The 23,150-nt window shown below is 41.0% G+C and overlaps 1 protein-coding gene across 7 annotated transcripts in view; it reads left to right on the forward strand.

Moving 5' to 3' along the window:
• LOC131696630 (connector enhancer of kinase suppressor of ras 2-like) overlaps positions 1 to 23,150 on the forward strand; it is a 127,745-nt gene that overhangs the window by 60,853 nt on the left and 43,742 nt on the right. For 4 of the 7 annotated variants that reach the window (XM_059030767.1, XM_059030760.1, XM_059030763.1 and 1 more), the window contains 4 exons: positions 450 to 583; positions 1,496 to 1,710; positions 6,621 to 6,710; positions 9,384 to 9,598. In XM_059030767.1, coding sequence (XP_058886750.1) covers positions 450 to 583; positions 1,496 to 1,710; positions 6,621 to 6,710; positions 9,384 to 9,598 — 654 coding nt within the window. The remainder of the gene's footprint in view (positions 1 to 449; positions 584 to 1,495; positions 1,711 to 6,620; positions 6,711 to 9,383; positions 9,599 to 23,150) is intronic. The other 3 variants (XM_059030762.1, XM_059030764.1, XM_059030766.1) reach the window with 1 other exon arrangement.

A 23,150-nucleotide genomic window follows, 5' to 3' on the forward strand; every position in this document is an offset into this window, starting at 1 on the left:
GCAATAAATTAGTATGTTTATCCTTAAATATCATGATCTTTAGGGCATTCTCTCTCTCTCTCTCTCTCTCTCTCTCTCTCTCTCTCTCTGCTGCTGGAGTTCATTCCAAGAAACTTCAGTCAGAGTAATGGCGGGGGAGCCGTGCTATGATATTGCTATGTACCATCACTTACAGGAAATAATTCCATATAATATAAACCGAAGGACAGCGGACAGTATACACAAGTGGTTAGGGTTAAACTGGAAAGATCCAGGCAAAGATTACTGTCTCTGTTCTGTGAAATGCCATTGCTTTCCAGCAGAAATGTGTGTACGTGTGTATGTGATGGCTGTATCTGCTGTGCAGTGAGGGCTGTGTGCGACTTGTATAAAAGTTGATAACCGGTTTGACTTCACATTATCAAGCCATGACGCCTCGGTGTTCATTACCTTCTCTCCTCTCCTCTCAGCCCATTATCCCCAGAAGTCCCACGAGCAGCGTGGCCACCCCCTCCAGCACCATCAGCACGCCTTCCAAGCGGGACAGCTCGGCTCTGCAGGACCTATACATCCCTCCCCCGCCCGCCGAACCCTACACTCCCAGGTCTGCTGCTGTGTTCCCAGTCACATGCAGAAGCCACTCTCTGCTTAGGAGATATTGTTGCTCTGGCACTCCATAAATAAAAGCTAGTTAGCCAGTACTTCCAAAGTCCAAAAGGGTTAATGAGCAAAGCGTTAAAATCCATCATCTTACCACTGTTTATCTTAAGAGACTGAAGCTTTCAGTTCACTCCCATGTATTTGCTGTACAGCACTTTTTTATTTCTAAATGTAGCACTGTTGAATGTTTTAGGACTGAAACTCTACAGTAGCTAAAGTTGGGATCCCCATTGCCTGCTGCACAGGAAGTTCATCTATAGTGTGGTGGCATGGTAAAATGGATTTTCTAGTTGAAAAAGAGTCGTTGATCTACTGTGTAATGGTCCTTTTGAGAATGATGTTCTGTGTGATGAGAATGTTTTGAATGATGTTCTGTATGATGAGAATGTTCTGTATGATGAAAATGTTGTTCTGTATGATGAGAATGATGTTCTGTATGACGAGAATGTTTTGAATGATGTTCTGTATGATGAGTGTTCTGTATGATGAGAATGTTGTTCTGTATGATGAGAATGTTCTGAATGATGATCTGTATGATGAGAATAATGTTCTGTATGATAAACCGAATCAGCTTCCACAGAGTGCAGGAATCATTCTTCCTGCCAGCAGAGGAAGACAATCCGGTAGCACTTTAGATTACAGCAACCCTGTAATAACATGGTAATAACTGGTTAACAGCTTTTACATGTTCTTACAGGAATGTGTGTAATGAAATGAATGTTACATCAGTAACACGATGGTGTTCACAAGGCTGTCTCCAATCTGCAGTGCTGCTGGAAATACTGTAACGGCAGTGACTGGTTCCTAATAAAGCCTTTGCAACGACTCTGACCGTCCTCCGTTTTATTTGCTCCAGCAGAGACGAGAAGGGAAACCTCATCAGCGACGACATTCCCAGGCACCATGGGGGAGTGCCGGTGGCGAAAGGTTCGGAATCGCCCAACTCGTTCCTGGACCAGGAATACCGCAAGCGCGTCACCATGGTGGAAGAGGACACGGTGCTGTACTGCTATGAGTATGAGAAGGGAAGGGCAGGGGGACCGAGCCGCAGAGACAGCACGCCTACCTATGGTAAACCACTGCTCTTCTCTTTACAAGCAATCTGCAACCAATCCTTTTGTTTTGCTTTGTAAAGATTTCATCCCCAGCCAGAATCCTATGAAGCTGAGTGTTAGTGTTCCCTAACACAGTATCACAGTTTCAAAAGATGTTGCAGAATCTATATTGCATGGATAGCTAAAAGATGAAGAAAAACTAAGAGGTTTTCTGGATAAGATTGACTCCGAAGAGGGCTGCTCTAGGAAAAAAAATGCTCTGCGCTAAAGACAATGAATTAGACTGTTTGTTTGTTTTATTCGCTTTTGTTTTATTCGATTTCTGCAGGAACGTCAAGGAAGGCTGGGACATGAAAGCATATAGGGGGGTGCCTACATGAGCGCGGGCAGAGCCTAGTGAGACAAGCTTCTGTGTGAATGTGCTGCTGTGAGAGTGCAAGACTGTTTATTGTTTTTGGTGTGGCTTAATTTGGCTTGTGGGCATTGTAAATCATTTCGGAAACAAAAATGCCAAAGGCAAAATACAAATAAACACGGCCTCCTAATTATGGACCCCGACAATCACATTATAACGGAGTAGCAGTGTCTATATCTCCCCCCGATGCCCAGATGCTGCTCAAAGCATCTTCTAAACCCCTTAAAAGCACATCACATTGTGCAGCATTATTAATCTCCTTTATCCTCCCCGACACACTCCATTGCTCTCACTACCCAGTGCCTGTTATTCATTATCGACCGTGAGCGACAGAGTACCCCATTTCCTCAAGATTCTTGCTTTTACCCAGGTTTAGTGCTGCTGATGGGCCCAGCGCACTGAACGGGTCATTAATTCTCTCACACCCGGTTACAGAGGAGTCAGTAATCGGTGATTATAGAAACAATATGCATTCACGTGTGAAAATGTGAGACCACGTTGGGCTTTAAGCAGGCATTTTAAACAACTTCTCATGCATTTTATCATTTGTGGCAATGTGGTCCTTTTCTCTTACTATTTTAAATGAATTGCATGTGCGATTTAAAGTCATCAATTAAATTAGGCAATCACTAATTTACCTATTTTAAGTTACAGTGGTTTGATTTCATATGCGCAGCAAATCAAAACAACAGAAGGAGTGGGGTGTTCTAATACATTGTATTTGAACAGCATTAAAGTGCATTTATAAGTTGGCTAACAACAACATTTATGGAGCTAGGATAATGGTATAAAATAAGAGTAATAAGAGACCTGCAAAATCTCTGGATACTCCCATACTGGTGGTTAAGTGATTGCCAAAAAAATGGATTGTGACACACGTACGTAACACATTGGCATCTAAAAACGCAACACAAAAACACTGGGCAGCAGAAGCAGCATCTTCCTAATGTGCTCTAATACTGGTGCTGCGGTGGTGCTCTAGGAGGCTCTGGTCATCCAGTAGGAATCTGCTCTTCTCAGACAGTGTCACACAGAAGGGCATTGGAGAAAATCGTGTTCATTTTTAAAATAAACTCACAGCTTCTTCTCCTGTCCGTCTGCGTTAACAAGCGCAGTTCCTTTGCAGAATAAAACTGCAGGAGTCTTTTATGTTCTGTAATGTTGCTAAGTTCCAGCACATAAGAAAAGTCGTGATTCAGCCCAATGCTGCTTGTCCAGTTCCTAATAGTGGACGGATCCCAGAGCCGCAGCCAGACTGCTTGTGAAGGATCTCCGTCAATCAGCAGCAACAACACAGCTTTCTATACACCCACCACTCTGTGTAAAGAAGACAGTGCCGCCTAAACTCTGCTCTGAATCGCTCTGCTCAACTTCCAAATGTGTCCTCTGGTGCAGGTCTGTGTGCTGAGATTGAAATAGTGACTGGGGTTGACTTTTACTATTTCAGAAGCTTCATTGGCTCCTCTTGCCAATTCATACAGTTAGCTGGTCAGAAACTGCCTGGAGCAGGGACGTCAACACCCTGGCCCAGTGCCCCTATAGTACCCTGATGACTTTGACTTCTCCATGGATTCTTCCATGCAGCTTCTGGTCATCCGTGTGTGTGTGTGTGTGTGTGTGTGTGTGTGTGTGTGCGTGTGTGCAGGACCAGAGCTCAGACTAAGCAATGCTACAAAACTCTAAATTAGAGAGAAAAAAAATCCATACAAACTACAAAACTGCTTATCCATTGATGAACCCTGGTGAGGACATTATTTAGCTAGCGTTTCAGAATCATACATAGAGATATCTGTCATTACTCACATTCATATATCATACTCGCATTGTTACTGCTTATCCAAAAACATATTTTAAAACTGAGCTACTCTAAATTGGCCATTTTTTTCCCCAGCTTGTTTTCTTTCAATAACACATTTATAGCAAACTGTTTTGAGGCTGAAATGTAATTGGAGTTCATTAGTTATCGGAAAGGCTTACTGTTGAGGCAGAGTGACTCAATGTTTATTGTCGTACTGTTCCTCAGCGTTACTGACGCAAACCAGAAGCTGACCTAGAGATGGATTCATAACCTTAGGGAAAAATGAAACACTAATAAAATAAATATTCATTGAATTTATTTATAAAGTGCCGTTACACAGCCAACAGACCAGTGGACGTTGTAACTCCCTGTGGCCGCAGTTAATGGGTACACTGAGTGCACAGTTTAAAATTAAAGTCATTCATTTGAACTGCGCTGGAAGGAAGGGGAAGTTGATCCGCTCTTCTTCTGTAGAGAAGTGCCAGGGTGAGGGACGGGGGAGGAATCACTGCTGTACTCGAGGCCTCTGAAAGAGGAAATGGGCTGGGTGACACAGCCGCACATGGAACTGAAAAGGATGGAGGCAAACCTGAAACACTCTTTGGAAATCCACCTACAGTGGGTGTAAAAAGAAATGCATTCCCCACCAAAGACACAGTGGATTGTTCCCTTGGCGCATGTTCCCTCAACTGCGTCGGTCTATCAGATCTGTCGTCTTGCTCATTGTGACTGAAATCGACTTGACCTTTTGGCAGAGTTGTTCTCTCTTTCAGTGGTAACAAGAGTAGTGTGGTGTTATCTGTGTCCCCATGTGAACGACAGCCCACCTGCTGCAGAGCTTAGAGGAGCAGGCAGCGTGTGCGTGCGTGCGTGTGTTTGCGTGCATGCGTGTGTGTGTGTGTGTGTGTGTGTGCAGGGGATCAACCAGCCCGCTGTGCCGTGCAGAGCCACTGGACACACAGTAGCTGGGCACATGGGACAACAGCCAAGCTCCTCCCAGCTGGCTCAATTTATTGGAATTCCTATTTGCTGTACCGTAAAGCTTTTTTTAAGTTAAAAAAGAATAAGACAAAGTTTTAGTATGGATTCAGAATATTCTGCTGACGCTAATGTTTCAAATGTTTTTTTTTCCCCAGTAACAGAATGAACACAGTAATCTCTGTAAACAATATAATACGTTTTACAATAATAACTTTCTTCAGATATTAGATCTGCTCCCATGTGAGATAGAAAACAACTGCCGTGCTGCAAATCGTTTGTTAGACTCTGTGGGTAGACGGCAAAGTCTAGGAAGGCCAGTGCATGCGTTTTTTTTTTTTTTTTCAAGCAATAATGTGGCGGAGATGCAGAGAGATGAGGGTCACACAGTCATACAGTAGTTGTGAATGGTGACACTGCATATGTGTAATATGGGCCAGCCTACCCATCACACAGTCATACAGAGTTGTGAATGGTGATACTGCATATGTGTAATATAGTTCTATTCTGCATGTTTTTTAATCCTTTTTTTTATGAGCATCTGCCAGTGCTGTATTAACATGGCTATCATTCACGATAGAATTTAACGCTTTGAGGTACATTCTAGTGTTTGAAGTTGTTTATGATTTTAATGATTGTATCCTTCTTGTTGTTTATATTCAGTCTGTATCGTTTAATACCTACTGTCGCATGAATAGAGCTCTGAGAATCATGTCTAACCTCCAAGTACATCTGTACGTCAGAGTGTAACCGAACCTGTCCCCCTGCATCATTCTACTAAGGGCAGAGTGTAACTGTAAACCTGTCCCCCTGCATCGTTTTATTAAGGGCAGTGTGTAACTGTAAACCTGTCCCCCTGCATCGTTCTACTAAGGCAGAGTGTTGCGGGGAGTGGCATGTTAATGGTGACACTCAGGTGTATGCAGTGGGTGCTTTTAACTTCTAGCAGTAAGTGAATCTGAATGTTAGTTCAGAGAACTCTGACAGAGGCAGCAGATTGAACTGGCTGTTACCGAAGAGAGTACCTGCGCTGAGCAAAATGAGGCTGACGTCACATCACAGCCATTGAGGAACAGTGATGTATCCGGAGCTTAGCCTCCCTCAATGCTGTTCACTAGAGACACGGCCACAGCTGCTGCTGGGGGGAGAAGGCCAGCCTGCGGAGTGTTGAGTCAGTAACTGGATACAATGTATTGCATTACTGTCCCCTGCTGAGGGTGCATATCCCTGCTGGGAGATACATGGCAGGGAATAAATACGGAACGTCACACTTTAGAGTGTATCATAATCTAGGGGTGTATGTACAGTAGGCTGGCTGTCTGTCTGTCCAACTGCCTGTCTGTACTGCGTGTCAAACTTACATTGGGACCCATTGACAGGCATTGAAATATTCATCCGTCCATGAATGTGTAATTGAAAATCCATAGCGATCAATAATTGATTAACCGATTAATTGTTACATCTCTTATCTATTTATCCCACATAACCAGGATAATTACTCCCTGAGACTAAAAGTCTAATTTCCAGGGAGTTCTGTTTGTATGAAGCTTGCTCAAGTTTGACTGTTTTAAGCCGATATGTAAAACTTAGAGTATTTCAGATCGCTATGCAGTGGCAGTTATTATTCCCATCCCTGATGTGTACGTGTGCGTTGGAGTATTGGAGCATCCCTAAACAAAGGGGCTCTACTGGGAGTGAATGGAGCGCACACTGAGTTCTGTTCTCTTCCTTCTAGGCAGGCTGAGACCTTTTTCTATGCCAGTGGAATATAATTGGGTCGGTGATTATGAGGATCCGAGCAAGCTTAAGCGAGAGGGGAGACGAGGTGAGTGCATTTAAATGACTGTAAGTGCTGGGCCCAAATGGAATAGAAGGTTATTTGACACTTCATTTATAAAAATAAAAAAAATGGGGCAGGGGGAAGAGGGGGGTGTAATTTGCTCTCTAATGTTTCAATGACATAGATTTATTATCTAAAAATAGGTTTCGCTTATTGAGAAGAACGGAAGTTAATCTATATGATTATGAGGAAGCAGGGAGATAATAGAGGAGGAAAGAAACACATGGTGCGTGAAAACAGGTAACCCACTGAACCTGCACAGGATGCTGCTTTATGGGTATTGCCACAGCATTGCTGTGGACAGAATTAATGAGGGGCACATTATTATTATTATTATTATTATTATTATTATTATTATTATTATTACTGTGCTGCAAAATCTCACACACAGGATATTTAATTAAAAAAATGAAAGTAATTCCATACATCTTCCCGAGGTATATAGGGCTCAAACAAGCGGTTTGTTAAAGAAACGCGTGTTATAGCAAACATGCATTTTCATTTTAAAACAGACAAGTGGTACTACACAAAGATCTCCGTTTGCAAGCTGTGTCTTCCAGGGAGTCTGTTACGGCTTTACTTCGGGGCCAAAGCATGTTATTGGCTGAAAGCCTGTCTGTCAATAGGGGAAGCAGCTGATCAATTCATTCAGGGATTATTTTACCTGGTGGATCCTTGCTTTCATTTTCAACAGACTATGCTTCGAATCGGATTCATTTCGAACCCTGTTTATGGCCTCTTCGCAAACCGTCTTTTTAGCTAGAACCGGGAGCTCAGTGTGTCAATTTCAGCAGCACACCACTGGATTGGAATGCGAGCAAAGCCACATTTGAAACTAGTCCCGGTAAGCATGGTATTGCACTTACTGTAAGTGGAATAACAGAAATGTATCCCACGCTAGATACACCCACTCTAGTGGTATACGCTGTAATATATTACTTATAAAGCTTTTAAAAACTAAAAAAAACTAAACTATTTCACAGTTTTGTTCAACGTGAAACAGATGCCAGCTTGCCGCACTAATTCTTTTGTGTCTTTACCATCCCTTTGGGACATGCAGTACAAATGCTGCCTGATGACTGCAGCTCGACAGTGTTACTGCAATGGGATGGTGCAGGCTCCCTGTCCTCAGTGATGGGGTGAGCGGTGGCTTTGTCTGACTCCAGCAGTCTTCATCGCAGGGCAGGCAGTCTGTAACTCTGCACAGTGATCTGTGGTGCCCGGCTCCCAAGTGGTGTTTGTGTGTAATCGTGTTGAGAGGAATAACTTGGGATTGCCATGTATTCACAGCCTGTCTTATTTATTTTTTTCATAAAGTGTGAATGGAGGATCGAGCATGTGTTTAATCTCAGTCTGCTTGCGTAATTCTAGACACAAGGCAGGGACCACATTTGTTTACCGAGTATACACAGATAAATTGTTTAATTCCCAACTGTTTGGGGCCTGCAAACGTTTTGCACAAGCTTGCATTTTAAATGTTTATTAGAAAATGGATGGGCGATTTCCTTCAACCTGATTGTTCAATGTGAGGTCCCCAATCTCTGGTAAAGGAATTGACCTTTTTTCTGCTTGATGAAAGACAATCTCTGTTCTAGTACACGCCCTCTGAATGTTGTCTATCAATGTAGGCTATTTGTAGGTTGTGCAGTATGGCATTATGACAGGTACAGGTGTTTTATTGCCTATGTTTTGTAGTTAAGTGGAATTCACTGCAGTAAAACTGTAAACTGTTGCCTTCTTGCATGGTTTTAGACCACTGGTGATTTCATTTGTCTGTGTAAGTGAACAGAACAGATTTAACACTGGGGAAAGCATTGGCCCAAATGTCAACTTTTACTGCTTATTTTTATTTCGTATGTGTGTGGATGGATTACCTTTTTACAAATGCTGAAGGCATAAGCCATTAATTATGTTGAAGCAGTTTTTTTTTCTTTCAATATTAAAGAAGGAAGAGGTAGTATGCCTTCAAGTTTAAAGCAAGAAGTCCACTGAATAGATGCTCTTCAGTGTTGATAAGCGCTTGCAGGTTTAGGAAAGAATATGAACTCGCTGATCTTAATTGCCTTCCCCGTCCAGTATGGATCTAATTATACTTTCCATAAACAAGCAGGAGAGATTTGCATTATAGGGGGTCATTGAAAACACTGTGATGAAATGAAGCATCATTGCAGGGGCCATAGAGACGAAATGAGCTAGCTTTCATCCGTAGCATATTAAAAAGAAAGTAAGTGATCAGTTATTTTGACTGTATAGAATGCTGTAGTGCTGCACTGTTTCAGATGACCAGCAGGGAGCGGAGGGCAGCAGATTATCTGTAATATGTTTGACCAGGAATTTTGACGATTAACAGACGAAAGGCCAATGTCTTCCAGTGTTTATCAGAGGATCAGACTTCAGTGTAGGTGTACTGTGTATACACTGGCTGATTTGTCTGTATTAAGGGTTTCCTAATACCTAGCATTTTAAGTTCTGGTAAAAGCTAACTTGCTTATTCAAGTCGTGTAAAAAGGAAGAGTCTGTCAGTCAGTCAGTTCTGTTGTCATGCTTACAGGAGCAGGGAGATGCATCTTGTATATATTACAGAGCACATGCCAGGATTGCCAGTGATGGACAGTATTTGAAGATTTCTTTTTTGTTTTGTTTTGTTTTTTTGCGCAGAAACCTCCCTCCTGCGGTATGTGAGTGAAGATAAAGTCTCTCAAGAAGAGTACCTGACGCAGAGGAGCAGCAAACGAGACACGGGGAAGAAATCCAAAAAGAAGGGCGAGAAGGGGGGCAGCCCCATCCACTATGCACTGCAGCCCGGTGTGCAGATGGAAATGATGAGGCAAGAATCAATAAGCACTCCCATCCCAGACACATCCCTGTACCACGTAAGTGAAATGAACCCTGAACTCAGGAACTCTGACTGTAGACTGCAGAAATACAAAGCGTAGGGTTGCCACCTGTCCAAGTTTTCCATGGATCGTTTCCAGGTTTTGAGGAAGGCATCCCGGGATTTCAATACATTTTCAAGTAAACTGCTACATAGGCTACTGTATTCCAAGGCTGCCTTTTAAAATAAAAAAATACAAATTCTATTAGGACAGCAGAGCAAGGTGCTACAAATTGGCCTACAGTGTGATTTCAATTCTTTTTTTTTTTTTTTTTTTACTTTACAATAACATGGCAGTCCATTACAGGATGTTAAATTCAAAAAATGATTAAGTAAAGGCTACAGTTCCTCTCATTTCTAGTAATAGGACTCCGCTTTGACTTGTTTTATTTGATACATTTTTCATGTCTAATGGGGAAATCCAGGTGAATTCTAAATGGAGCGCTGCCTGCTCATTCCCTGGATGGGATTTGTATATATAGATCAGAGTAATGGCTTTCATTAGCCTGAAATGAAAGAATTGCATTGACATGCACCAGAGAGGCGACTGCAGTTTGACCTCTAGAGCAGGACTGTCCAGCTCTTCTGGTTTAGAGCTGGAGAAGAGCTTGTTTTTGATAGAAGGAAGTAAAAAACAAATGTGTTACTGTTAAAACTAGGGGTTGTAATCGATTAATGATTCATGGATCAATCACACCTGTGGGCTTTGATCGATTCAAAAATAATTGATCGATTTAATCTTGTCTACCTGAGTGCAGTATCAAAAACTGGTGCAAGAAAAATAAATCTTGAAAAAGGGTGATGGGTATTTCGAAAGAACTTCCAATGACATGTAAGCAAATATTTTCAAACTGTCAAATTACATGTAAGTAAAATGTATGTATATTAAACATTAGCTGGCATTGTGAAGCATTGCAGTAAATAGCATTATGTTACTACTTTGTATTATTTGTAATTGTCTTTCAATACAATTCCATATCACCAGGTGTGATTAATCAAATAATCGATTGGAGATCGGGTGATTAATTGATCATTAGAAAATGTCAAGATTAAAACCCGTAGTTTAAACCTGTAATATGTTTTACAAGCACAATACTGAAGTGGTGTGTAGTCCAGCTAAACATTCCTTTTCCTTTCCTTTGGCCTGACAGACCAGTCTGTTTAAAAAACATAAACGACATGAACATTGTTGTTGCTTGAGCCTGCTGTGCAGCTTCCCCTTAATCTAAACGTGTGAAGATGCCTGGTCCATTTCCAGCACAGGGTCCTTGCATTCTTGTTGTTTGTGTGCGTGTCAAGCCTGCCTTGCGTTTCAACTGCATGCCATGGGATGTTCAGCCTCCCACATCTTTGGAAGCCCCCTGCTTTTCAGAGGCTCTATATTTTGCAAGGCTGGTTGCTGGAGCTGCTGAGACAGAGTATGTTCGTAACAGATGGCTGTCTTCTCTGTGATCTGCTCGTTGATGGTCACAGCGAGCTGGATTTCACTCCCTTTTAATTCTGGCATGAGTCAACGAAATGATGAATAATAGATCTGGGACAGGTGTGCAAGGTGAGACTGTTCTCACAGTGGCTTCATTAGCACAGACTGCAGGACTGCTGGAGCGCTACCAGCTATGTGGCGGAACGAGTGTCTGGACTCTGCTGAACTTATTGGACTCCTGCTTGGAGGAACTGAGACACCTGGACTGGCTTACAGTGGAGATGTGTGTGTGTTTTCTCTTGAACAATGCTACATTGGCCAGGCTGGAATCTAAGTGTATACAAACTATACATGCCGCTTCAGTTTTTTTTTTTTTTAGCAGACGCCCTTATCCAGGGCTACTTGCAATTGTTACAAGATATCACATTATTTTTACATACAATTACCATTTATACAGTTGGGTTTTTACTGGAGCAATCTAGGTAAAGGACCTTGCTCAAGGGTACAGCAGCGGTGTCCCCCACCTGGGATTGAACCCACGACCCTCCAGTCAAGAGTCCAGAGCCCTAACCACTACTCCACACTGCTGCCCAGTTGTTGTAGGGCTACTTCTTAGAACATGTGCTTTTTAGAGCAGACACATCCCTTACAATAGTACACACATGGACATTTTTGTAGTTTTTCCCCTGTGTTTCCTATGGTTATACAATGCATTTACCATAGCTGACCATGTTTTTTTAATGTGCTTTATCATACCGGTGTGGGATTTACATTTTACTAGGCTTTATTGCACTTTGCTATGCTTTTATGATGTTAATGTTTATAAGGATTACTGTGTTTTAGCCATTTAGGCTTGTGTTGAGGAATTTAAATCTAAATACAGTACCGTGTGTAAGGATTGTAAGTCACAAACCTTGACGCTGGTAGTTTCTATCATCATGAAGCACAATTGATAACCCTTGGAATCACTTCAAGGAGGGATGTGTGATTTCTTCAGTGGAGGAATAGGAGTTTAAACTGCTCACTGGGTCGAGGTGAAGACTTCAGGGTCCTGCTGTATTTGAGGGGTGAGGCACCTGGCAGTGCAACACTATACACTGGACTTTACCAAGAAAAAGTTATTGAGGAGAACAGGTTTTTTTTCCTGTATAATTTTTGGTTTGGACAAGAAAGCAAGAGAGACAGTTTTGGCTGTAACCTTAGGATAAGGTTCTTGAAAATAGAAACATACTTTGCTATCTTTGAGCCACACAAAAACTGCAGTAAAGTATCATTTTGCATATCAAACTGCCAGACATAATTACATGTCCTGTGTTTTTAAATTATATATATATCTGAGGAATGCATGATGGATTATAGAGAGCGCAGACAGTTTCAATCTCTATACAGATTTAGAGCCCGTCTCAGGATACAGAACTGTACTTTGTTCTAGAAGTATTTAAATCTAGGTCACAATTCTTTTGCACAAGTTCTTGGCCTCTGATTGGAGGGATAAATTATCTTCAGAATTTCCAATTTGAATTTTAATTAAACTTGGCATACATATTTGTTGCTATATATAATATATAAAATGTAATTTTTTACAGCATTAAAGTCTATTCCTTGAGGAACCACAATTTAATGTTGAGCATGTGTTTTGAGACTTGCTAGTTTCCTGCTCCAGTAAAGATCACGTACAAAGACTGGTGTGTAAAGCTACTAATACCCTATTCACACGATCATCACAATCTGAATACATGATTGTGAATGGCAGTCGTGTGGTTTAAATGCACATTATTTAGATAGTGTGGATAGCTTATAGATAGGGCTTCTAGTTTGGGGGTTTTATTTTTGATCATGTGATTTCCTTTTAAACATATTTTGAGCCGATTTGCTTTCTTAATCAAACACTAATTACCAAAGGAAGCTGTTTCTTTTTACCCTCATATCTTGATTTAGTTAACAAACGAGGTGCATTGATCTCACCTGATTGTATTTGAACCTGCATTTCGTTCTGGCTCTGATCACTGAATTCAGTTTATTAATTTCCACTGCGTTAGTTTCTAGTACTGCGTCGCTAATTTAAACAATCTGGTATTCAATTAAGGCTTGAGAACTACTAAGTAAGGGTTAAAGGGATGGAGAGGGATGGAAAATAAAAACCGAAAACTGGAAGCTATACTTACAGAATAATATCAGTAACGCTGCATAGCAGTCTTTTGTAATGCTTTTTTTTTTTTTTTTTTTACTGGAGCAGGAAACTACCAAGTCGCCAAAAACCTGCTCAACATACATATGAAATATGAGCTCCAATGACAGTCTAATGACAGATACACACATGCATGGCATGTCTATTAAACTTCAGCAAGTTGTTCATTGCATATTCATGAAATGCTTATTTACGACACTGGAAATAAAGCGTTGGCGATGATTCATTTAAAGTGTACATATTTTCATTTTGAGCTCCTGGCTGGTGGTTTTATTGTCGTGTTTGAGCTCCTGGCTGGTGGTTTTATTGTCGTGTTTGAGCTCCTGGCTGGTGGTTTTATTGTCGTGTTTGAGCTCCTGGCTGGTGGTTTTATTGTCGTGTTTGAGCTCCTGGCTGGTGGTTTTATTGTCGTGTTTGAGCTCCTGGCTGGTGGTTTTATTGTCGTGTTTGAGCTCCTGGCTGGTGGTTTTATTGTCGTGTTTGAGCTCCTGCCTGGTGGTTTTATTGTCGTGTTTGAGCTCCTGGCTGGTGGTTTTATTGTCGTGTTTGAGCTCCTGGCTGGTGGTTTTATTGTCGTGTTTGAGCTCCTGGCTGGTGGTTTTATTGTCGTGTTTGAGCTCCTGGCTGGTGGTTTTATTGTCGTGTTTGAGCTCCTGGCTGGTGGTTTTATTGTCGTGTTTGAGCTCCTGGCTGGTGGTTTTATTGTCGTGTTTGAGCTCCTGGCTGGTGGTTTTATTGTCGTGTTTGAGCTCCTGCCTGGTGGTTTTATTGTCGTGTTTGAGCTCCTGCCTGGTGGTTTTATTGTCGTGTTTGAGCTCCTGCCTGGTGGTTTTATTGTCGTGTTTGAGCTCCTGCCTGGTGGTTTTATTGTCGTGTTTGAGCTCCTGGCTGGTGGTTTTTTTGGTGCTACAGTGATTTGGGAATGGACTGGAGTGGGCCATGCTGTGCAATCCCTGATTTGTAAAGTAACCTATAATAATTCAACTGGAATGTGTTGTACAGCTATGGCCAAAAGTGTTTTGCATCACCCGATAGAATTAGATAATTTTGCTTCATAAAGTGGAACGAAACCTGCTGAATAATTGAATTGCATACTGCTTTGTAGTTTTCCATATACTGACATTTTAATTTAACATGAAATAACTACAAATAGCTTCCGGTAGACTCTTCATTTTGTAGTTTCTTTGATTACATGATGTTAAATAAAATATCTAAAATATATATATATATATATATAATCTGTCTCAATCATAAAATTCTAGGTGATGCAAAACTTTTGGCCTTCGCTGTACATTCAGTAGAAGTATTTGTTTGTTTTTTTTCCAGGATGCTGTAAATCCCTTGGAGACTCAAGTGTCTTCACGATGTTCACAAAAACAAAATAAGAGAAGCGCACGGTGTGAGTCGGAAGCATAATGAATCTTTTTTAATAGCGCTGGTGAGCCTTCTCTTAGTGACAGAGCCCTCCTGCTGTTTGCTTTGCTTCTTCGGGGAAATGGAACACCATAGTGTGTGGGGAAAAAAACAAAGGATAGAAACACTGGCGACTGAAAATGAACAGGAGAGAATGTTCTTTACAACTTCTGTAAAATTTGGGTCTGCGTAATAGAAAAAGTGCTTATAGAAATAATATCAGCTGTTTACAAGGTTTTTTGTCATATCCACTTCAGGTTTATAAAGTGCTCTCTCACAGGTGACTTTCCCCTCACAAGATGCAGTACAGAAGTCTCAGATTTTATTGCCACAGTTCAGCTCAGCAGTTTTCCGTATGTAATTTATTCGAATGAACACCCAGTTTTATCGAAACATTTTCGTGCTCTTCCCATTTGCCAGCTAACGACTCATCCTCTGCATTCACATGGGTGCATGGCAAGCTGTAATGTTCTCCACTTAACCTTACAGTGTTGCTTTGATGAGTAAAGGTAGCTGTTAAGAGTGTGCGATACATCAGATACTTAAGTGCCAAGCAAGGTTAGCTGCTGTATTAACCTATTTTATTCTGGTTGTGTCCCTTTTAAACCCGCTGTAACTAATCAACCTGCTCTAGTCTGTGAAGAGTTTACTGCACTAAATGCATTGTATTTTTGGGGTTCTGTTCGTGAACAGTATTAAAAGGTGTGGGGCTATTCTAGCTAATTAAATAATTCCATGAAACTTATTATGCTGTTCCAATCGTTATCGTGATATATATAGGAGGCTGTGTGGTCCAGTGGTTAAAGAAAAGGGCTTATAACCAGGAGGTCCCCGGTTCAAATCCCACCTCCGCCACTGACTCATTGTGCGACCCTGAGCAAGTCACTTAACCTCCTTGTGCTCCGTCTTTCGGGTGAGACGTAATTGTAAGTGACTCTGCAGCTGATGCATAGTTCACACACCCTAGTCTCTGTAAGTTGCCTTGGATAAAGGCGTCTGCTAAATAAACAAATAATTATATATATATATATATATATATAAAAACACTGTTCTGCATCCTCTTTTATTGGCTTCATCAGCAAAATTGAAACTTGGCAAACAAAACAATTAGAGAAGGTTCGCCTCTTTAGATAAGGTTTGCCTTGGAAAGTAAAGATATTTCAGAAACCGTATTAGTGTGCAGATATAATAAATCACATTGTTTTCAAAAGCAGGTTAACTTAAATTGGGTGTTAAGTCACCCTGGGTAAGGGTGTTTGCTAATAAATAAATAATAATAATAATAATTTAAAGATTAACAACAGAAAGCAGAATACACACTGACATCTTCAGGCATGGAACATGTTTTATCCATACCTATATAGTGATATGTGAAATATTTGTGAATTTCTTTTATCATTTGTATTGTTATAAATGTCTCCACAAATACATTTGTATTCATTTGAAAATGGATGTGTAAATGACTTCTGAAAATACGCCCCATACTGTTCTATAAAAATCTTGACAGTACAGCAGCTATTTATAGTGTAGCATTAGACAGAAAGAAACTGGATCGGAATGGAATGGCTTGGAACTCTGGGGAGGTTAGGCCATCACGTATAGATTGCAATGTGAAAGTCCCTCACATTATCTAAGAATGCAGAGTTTGAAACTTCAATATTGTAGTGGTTCAACCTTATTTACCGTCTTCAGTCCAAGGGCCAATGAGAAAGCCAGGTTCTGCTCTTGGACCAATCAGTGACTCCCAGGAGAACATTTGACCAATTAGGTGACAGAAAGAGGAGGGTTCTGACAGAAAAGAAATGCCATATAAAGCATTGCTTTCAAACCTAGGCTTTCTGGTTGATGCATTAAAAAGAGAGTCCTGTTTTAAACACTGGAGCCTGGAGTAGTTACAGCAGAAGAGTAGCTGCAGTCCTCGTTGTAAAGACAGACACACGATGCTCAGGCATGGAGGAGGAGGCTGTCCGAAGAGCCATGCGATGAACGCAGCACAATCAAATTGACAGACCAAGCTTGCCTGTTGTCTGCTGTATAATGAGGAATTTCATTTGACTGTACATCGCACCATATTTTGAAATATCTGTAGTACATTGAAGTCAGGGATCTTGCACAGCCCTGGGGCTCAGGGTTAAGAGATTCAGATTCAGAGGCTGGGCCCACTTCCCAAGCCAGCACTCTAACCGTGGCTGTGGCAGTCACAGAGGCGCATCTATTAGAACGTGACAAAAGTTACGAACGAGAGGAGGCCAGCCGGTCCATCGGTGCTCGTCCAGTTCCTAGTAGCTGATTGATCTCAAAACCTATATCTGTTTAAAGAAGTCTATCTTCCATTTCCAGCTGTGGCACTGACCCCCAACTGCATCTCTTTACACTCAATATCACCCCCACAGCCCACCCCAACATGCTGTACTGGGAAAATAAAATGCTGTGCATGCCAGCTGTTTGCAGGAAGATTGGAAGCACAATAAAGGTGTTCCTTGTTCTGTATCGTCTCAAGCGACGGTACGTGCCATCAAGACCTCTCTGTCTTTGAAACTGAGGTGTGCATCTAATTCTGGGGCGTAAAGTTGTTCAGCAAAGCCCTTTGCAGAAATGTCATTTCGCTCCTTTCGGGCACGAATCCAGTGATGCCTCAGACTCCAGGGGGCAATTAGAATGACAGCCCAGCAGTGACAGAGCCAGTCCATGTGGAAGCATTCTTACAGTGGCACTCGTAATTGCTCTGAGAAGCAGCCATCCATAGTTAGTGACAAGGGCTGCTGGTGAGAATGTGTTTCTGATTAAAACGATTCTTCTTCTTATTTTGCACTGTGTTGGGAGCGTGGGTTGCAAAGTGAACACCTGTGTTACCAGGTACCTGTTTCTCACAGTGGGATTCATAGGTTGCTAACAGCTCAGACAGACAGACCAGTGTACTGTGTGTTGTTATACTGCAATCAGGAATGTACAAGGAGGATTCTACAGTACCATGTGTTCTTGGGTGCAGCGCATTGAATTCTTCCTTTACATGTTTGATGTTATGGCAGCATGATTGCCTTGAGTATAACCAGAGCTCAGACACACCTTCACCCCCCCCACATGTTTCTACACCACAGTACTGAGCACCAGTTTGGGTGGAGCTTCATCTTGAATAATCGGGATCACAGGTATTCTTTTGCATACACACATCCCCTGCCACGGAACAGTTGGTAGTTCTCTCGTAATAAAGTAATCCATATATTCTCTGTAATTCTGACTAACAACAAAATGAAGCTGCATCAGATCGACGCACACACACACAATCTGTCTCCTCTTTCTCTTTGGCTGCATTGGACAAGCTGTTGTTCACACACAGGTTTGGAGAGACCGTACAAGCCGATCTTTGTGTTTGCTGGCAACTAGAACGCAAGCCGGCAGATTCATAGCTTTAATTAAAATTAAATATGGTAATAAGGAGCTTGCTTCATTAGAACAGATGATATCATACTGTTTATCTGGGGCTTTATTTAAAGACAGTTAAAGGTTAGCGAGGGCTTTGAAATCGGAGAATACATTCCAGCTCTCTTTGGGCCCTACTCATAAAGCTTTAGCTTAAATCTTTTTTAAAGAGAGAAATCGTTGGGATAAAGTAGCTGATGCTTTCATAGACCTTTTCAAGATGCCAACAAGAGTTTTGTGAATATCAAACTGTTAGATAGAAAAATGGAATGCTTGTAATGGTTTGGGTCAAACTGGATAGAGAAAGGGTGTGGTAGCAACGGTTAGCTCATACGTCATAATCTTGAGATCTAGGAATGTAAAGGCATTAGAAAATTATTAATATTGTTATGGCTCAGAATTTGGGGGTTCAAAGTAATCCATAGACCTGAAAGATCTTCTCAGTACAGAGATGAAAAACAACGAGCAGGGTCAGCAATGCTGACCAAGCTGAAGAATTACAGAGCCGAGCACAGTCGGAGCTTGAGACTGAATACGGTATCGGACAGGTATGCTAAGGACTAATTAACAGCCCTTTGCAAGAGAGGAACAGTTTTTGCTATTCTCCAGAAATAAACTTGCCTGGCAAGTAACTGGGTCCCATATCACCTGTAAATGAGTGTACAGCACCTGAGAAATGGCAAAAAAAGAAAAAAAATCAGGTAGTGGGCCTTCATAGTTTCACTAACAATTATCCAGTGGTGTGAATACTTTATCCATAACTAAGCACTAAACGTTATTGAGAGTATTACTATTTAGATTTTACTACTTCACTATAACGAACCCCCTTTTTTAACTATCCTAGCAGCAAGAACTCGTTTTTGCAATGGACATTAGCCCTATTAGAACGATCACTTTTACAAAATCTACCCGGATAAAACAATCTCGCTAGTGACTGACACTGAGCTTTCTCCAGTGTGAATGTATTATTCTCTCAGTGAAAACAAAGACCTTGGTAGGCTAATTCGAAGATAAGGCTGATTCATAGATAACCTATTGTAGTGCGAATCATGTGTGAAGTATGCAACCGCTGCCATCTTCACACAAACTGCAACCATGGCAACAGGCGTGAGGAGGTGACAAGATTGAAACAGCGTGCATTGAGAACAGCACGGAAAATATGAAGCAATCTACACTGGATATGTTTTTCAAGAGAAAGAGCACGTAATTACTGTATTCAGCATGTAAGTGTACTTTTTATTTTTCAGAACTACTGTATAAAGATGTTAAATTAAATGTGGGCGTTTCTTCATTATTCGGATACAGCAAGTTGCCAAACCCTATTATAGTGAACAACCTGATATAACGAACATTTCTCCAGGTCCCAGGGGGTTCTTTATAATGAAGTTAGACTGTATGTGTGTGTATATATATATCACACACTAAAATAACCACATTGAGATGTATCATCTCTTACAAGTTGATCCTATTTATATATACTGTATGAAAATCATTATATACAACATAATATACAGCAATACACACATGACATCACTATTCCCATATATAATGCAGCGTTGGCATGGAAATGCTGTTCTCTTTCAGTGCATGTCTGAATCAGTAACTGGATGCTATGAAATGCAGTGTTTTTGTTTTGTTGTGCTTGCTTGCTTGTTTATTTCCCAGGTGTAGCTGCCTTTTCTGATACAGTATGTAGACTATAAAGGAAAGCTTGGTGCAGCTACTATTGATTCCCTGACCCCAGGAGGAAAACCTCTGAGTGTATGATTTAATCAGCAAGCACGAGCTGTTAGGAAGATGTATGAAGCTCTTTTTAAGTGAGCACCAATACCGTTTCTTTGGTCAGGTGTTAGACAGGTAGATCTGAATTAACAGCAGTTAAGTTACTGACCCTGTTTAAACTTCAGCCGTTGAAGATTTGTGACATCAGTACATGTCTATCAAGAGAAACACACCACAGCAAAAATGAAAAAAAAAAAATTCAAAAGCACAGGCACCCTAGCACAGGATAATAGGACATAGCGACTGCCTGGTGAAGCGCAGGGAAGCAAGTACATTGGAAGCTCTTGTCAGCTGAAATACCACTAACATTTAAGAGCTGCTTTCTAGAAATAAAGATCATTAAGCTTACTATGAAGAGGGTGTCAATGGTCAGGCAGATAGACACAGAAGTCACAAGGACACTACTGCAAGGTTTTAAATACACAGGTGGTGTCCTTTAGGCTCTTTTAAAAGGCACAGCTTCCACTGTTACAGATACAAACAGATGCCCTTACGATAGCAAGCACTTTTATCAGCATATGCAGTAGCAACTATTTCAAATGCTGAAACAGCTCGCCACAAAAGCTGTTTCTACAGCCTCACCTGTCTGGCAGGTGGATTAATTGACCAAATGGATTAATTGACTGGCCAATTGCCCAACCAATCAAGGCCTCAGTTTCCCCCATTCCAGCCACATTCTCACATGACTGGAATGGAGGGAGCCAGGCACCAAGTTTCATGCAGGGATAGAGGAGTTTTATACCCGAGCTGGATTTAATCAAAATGATTACAATGCCATATCTATTAGAAAGTGTAGCAATGGCCGCTTCATAAACCTTTAATTTCATTCTAAGCCTTGTCTCTGCCAAGCCACAGCAAAGAAACACCAAAACATCTTAATAATTCCCCAAGGGAACACCTTGCCCTGTCACACTGGAAATCCAGGATTGTTACCTTGACTTGTAAACTAGCTTTCCTAGTTCAACTGCTTTTCTTGCCCTTGGCTGTAATTCTGAGCTCTCTGCTTCCCCCCCCTTACTAATGTGGAGGCAATCCGACCCCCCCCCCTTTAAACAAGGCAATCAAGAATCAATTACTTTAGATGGAGCTAAATTGGGGGCTAATTAGCACCTCCATGATGTTCACCTGTTTCGTGTGATCATCATGACACATATTGAGCTGTGTTTGTGTGGAATCCTGCAATGAAACGTACTGCAGGTCCGAAGACAGCTTCTGCTAATAGCTGTCAGCTTGACAGCTGGTCAATTTATAGTTTTTCAAGAAAACGACTGCAGCGTTGAATGATTTCTTTTTCTGCCTCACCCTAGTTGATTTGCCACTTTAATCTATAAAGGCTAATTCATTACAATACAAGCTGTAATGGTCTTGTCTCTACCATCTGGTAATCTTGTGACACTAGCATGTGCTCTGCGCTTTGGTATATTGTCATAGTTTTTGTGAAGCGGTCTTGTTACTAGTTGGAGATACAACTCAGGTACGTTGCAGTATGTTTAGAATTTTAGGATTGAGACATCATTAAAAAAAAATATATATATATATATATATATTTTTTGTATTCAGCCGATGAAGGACTCGTCCTGATAATTGAGTTGTAATCAATTATGCTACCTTTTTAAGTACCTAAAATATCCTTCTCTTTTTTTTTTTCTTATTGATCATTTTGGTACAAGGAAGTTTTCCTTTTTCTCTATATATATCTATATATCTCTATCTGAACATTGATTTTAGATCTTTTATTTTACATCATATTATCAAAGAAACTTACAAAATTAAGTCTACCAGAAGCCAAAATAGTAGTACAGTATTTCATGTTAGATTTCCAAATGACACATTTTTCAATTGTCAGTTTTCCGTTAAGTATATGGAAAACTACAAAGCGGTGTGTAATTCAATATGTTAATGTAGCATTATTAAGCAGGTTTCTTTCGACTTTATGAAGCAAATGAGATCATTCTAAAGGGTCTTGCAAAACCTCTGGCCATAGCTGTACAGTGTTGGGCAAATGTATTGGACCCCATTTGCTTCTGTAGTTTATTGGACTCTATGCTTGACAAAAGTACCAACTGTACAAAAGAAAGTGTGTGGATTCAACGTCAGATTGCACCAGAGATTGTGAGAACGTACACAGACACAAGCCAAAGAGAAGCCAAGCTGTTATTAATGCCAAAGAGATGCCAAGCTGTTATTGAAGCCAAAGAGATGCCAAGTTGTTATTGAAGCCAAAGTTAGCCATACTAAATATTAGCATTAGACACTTTCAGACACAGCTGTGTTTTTACTTTTAAATTAGTTTCATGTAAGATTGCAAAAATGAATAACTCATTTCTGTAGCAAAGCTCAATACATGATCTTGAGGTGTTCTAATACATTTGCACACTACTGCCATTCTACCCAAGCCAAGAACCTCGGCACTGAAAGCTCTATCGCTGCTTCCATAAATAAATCATGAGCCGATTGTATTCTAAAACATCATTACAGGAGTCTTGCCGTCTTGTTCTGTCATGCAGTCAGTCACTGTAAGCGTTGTTGTGCCTTGTTACTTACAAAGGATGCACATTGTTTGACCTCATTATCGTGTATTGCACTTCTGTTTCACTTAGCTAGCCATTTGCAGACATGAGGGCTCTGTTGGATCTGGAGGTTCTTTGTCATTGTCAGTGTGATTGTAATAGGTGAGTAAATGGATCAGCCTCTTTGCAATCTCAGCAGTTTAGCATTGTGGGATTGGGTTGGGGTGTGTAGTAAAACAGAAAGCCAGCTCCCATTCAGACATGCATTTCATGGTAAAGCAATGGAGAAATCGACATCTGATATTGATTTATTACAGTCCAATACTGTATGTATACAGTAGTCATGCTTGTTTTATTCTAAAGTATTTAGAAACGTTAATTTTCACCTCTTTACTGACTGTAAAGCAGTAGCGTCAGGGTGCAGCTGTCAAAAAGGGTCCCTTTAGTTCCATAACTAACACCATAACTGCCACATAGCAATCAAACCTTCCTTCAGCCGAGGTGCAACCATTGTAATGTGTCAACGCCTGCAAACAGAGTAGAACGATCACAACCCCGGGGTTTGATAGGTATATGAAATGGTTAACGACGTGAGCACACAAACACAAGTTTATTTGGTTTAACTTTAGAGCTTGGTTTGAAGCAGAACCCTGTACTGAAACAGCCAGCTTTGTCCTCCCCTGCTCTTATAGCATTTGTTGAACTCTGTTGTACTTTTCTGTAGAGTTCCAGTGCTCCAGGATGGTCTTAAATGGGCAATTGTGGAAGCAGAGATTTTGCAGTGTTCGTTTTGAAGTAGTAAAGGAACGTGAAA

Source organism: Acipenser ruthenus, chromosome 9, assembly GCF_902713425.1.
Source record: "Acipenser ruthenus chromosome 9, fAciRut3.2 maternal haplotype, whole genome shotgun sequence".
Lineage (NCBI taxonomy): Eukaryota > Metazoa > Chordata > Actinopteri > Acipenseriformes > Acipenseridae > Acipenser > Acipenser ruthenus.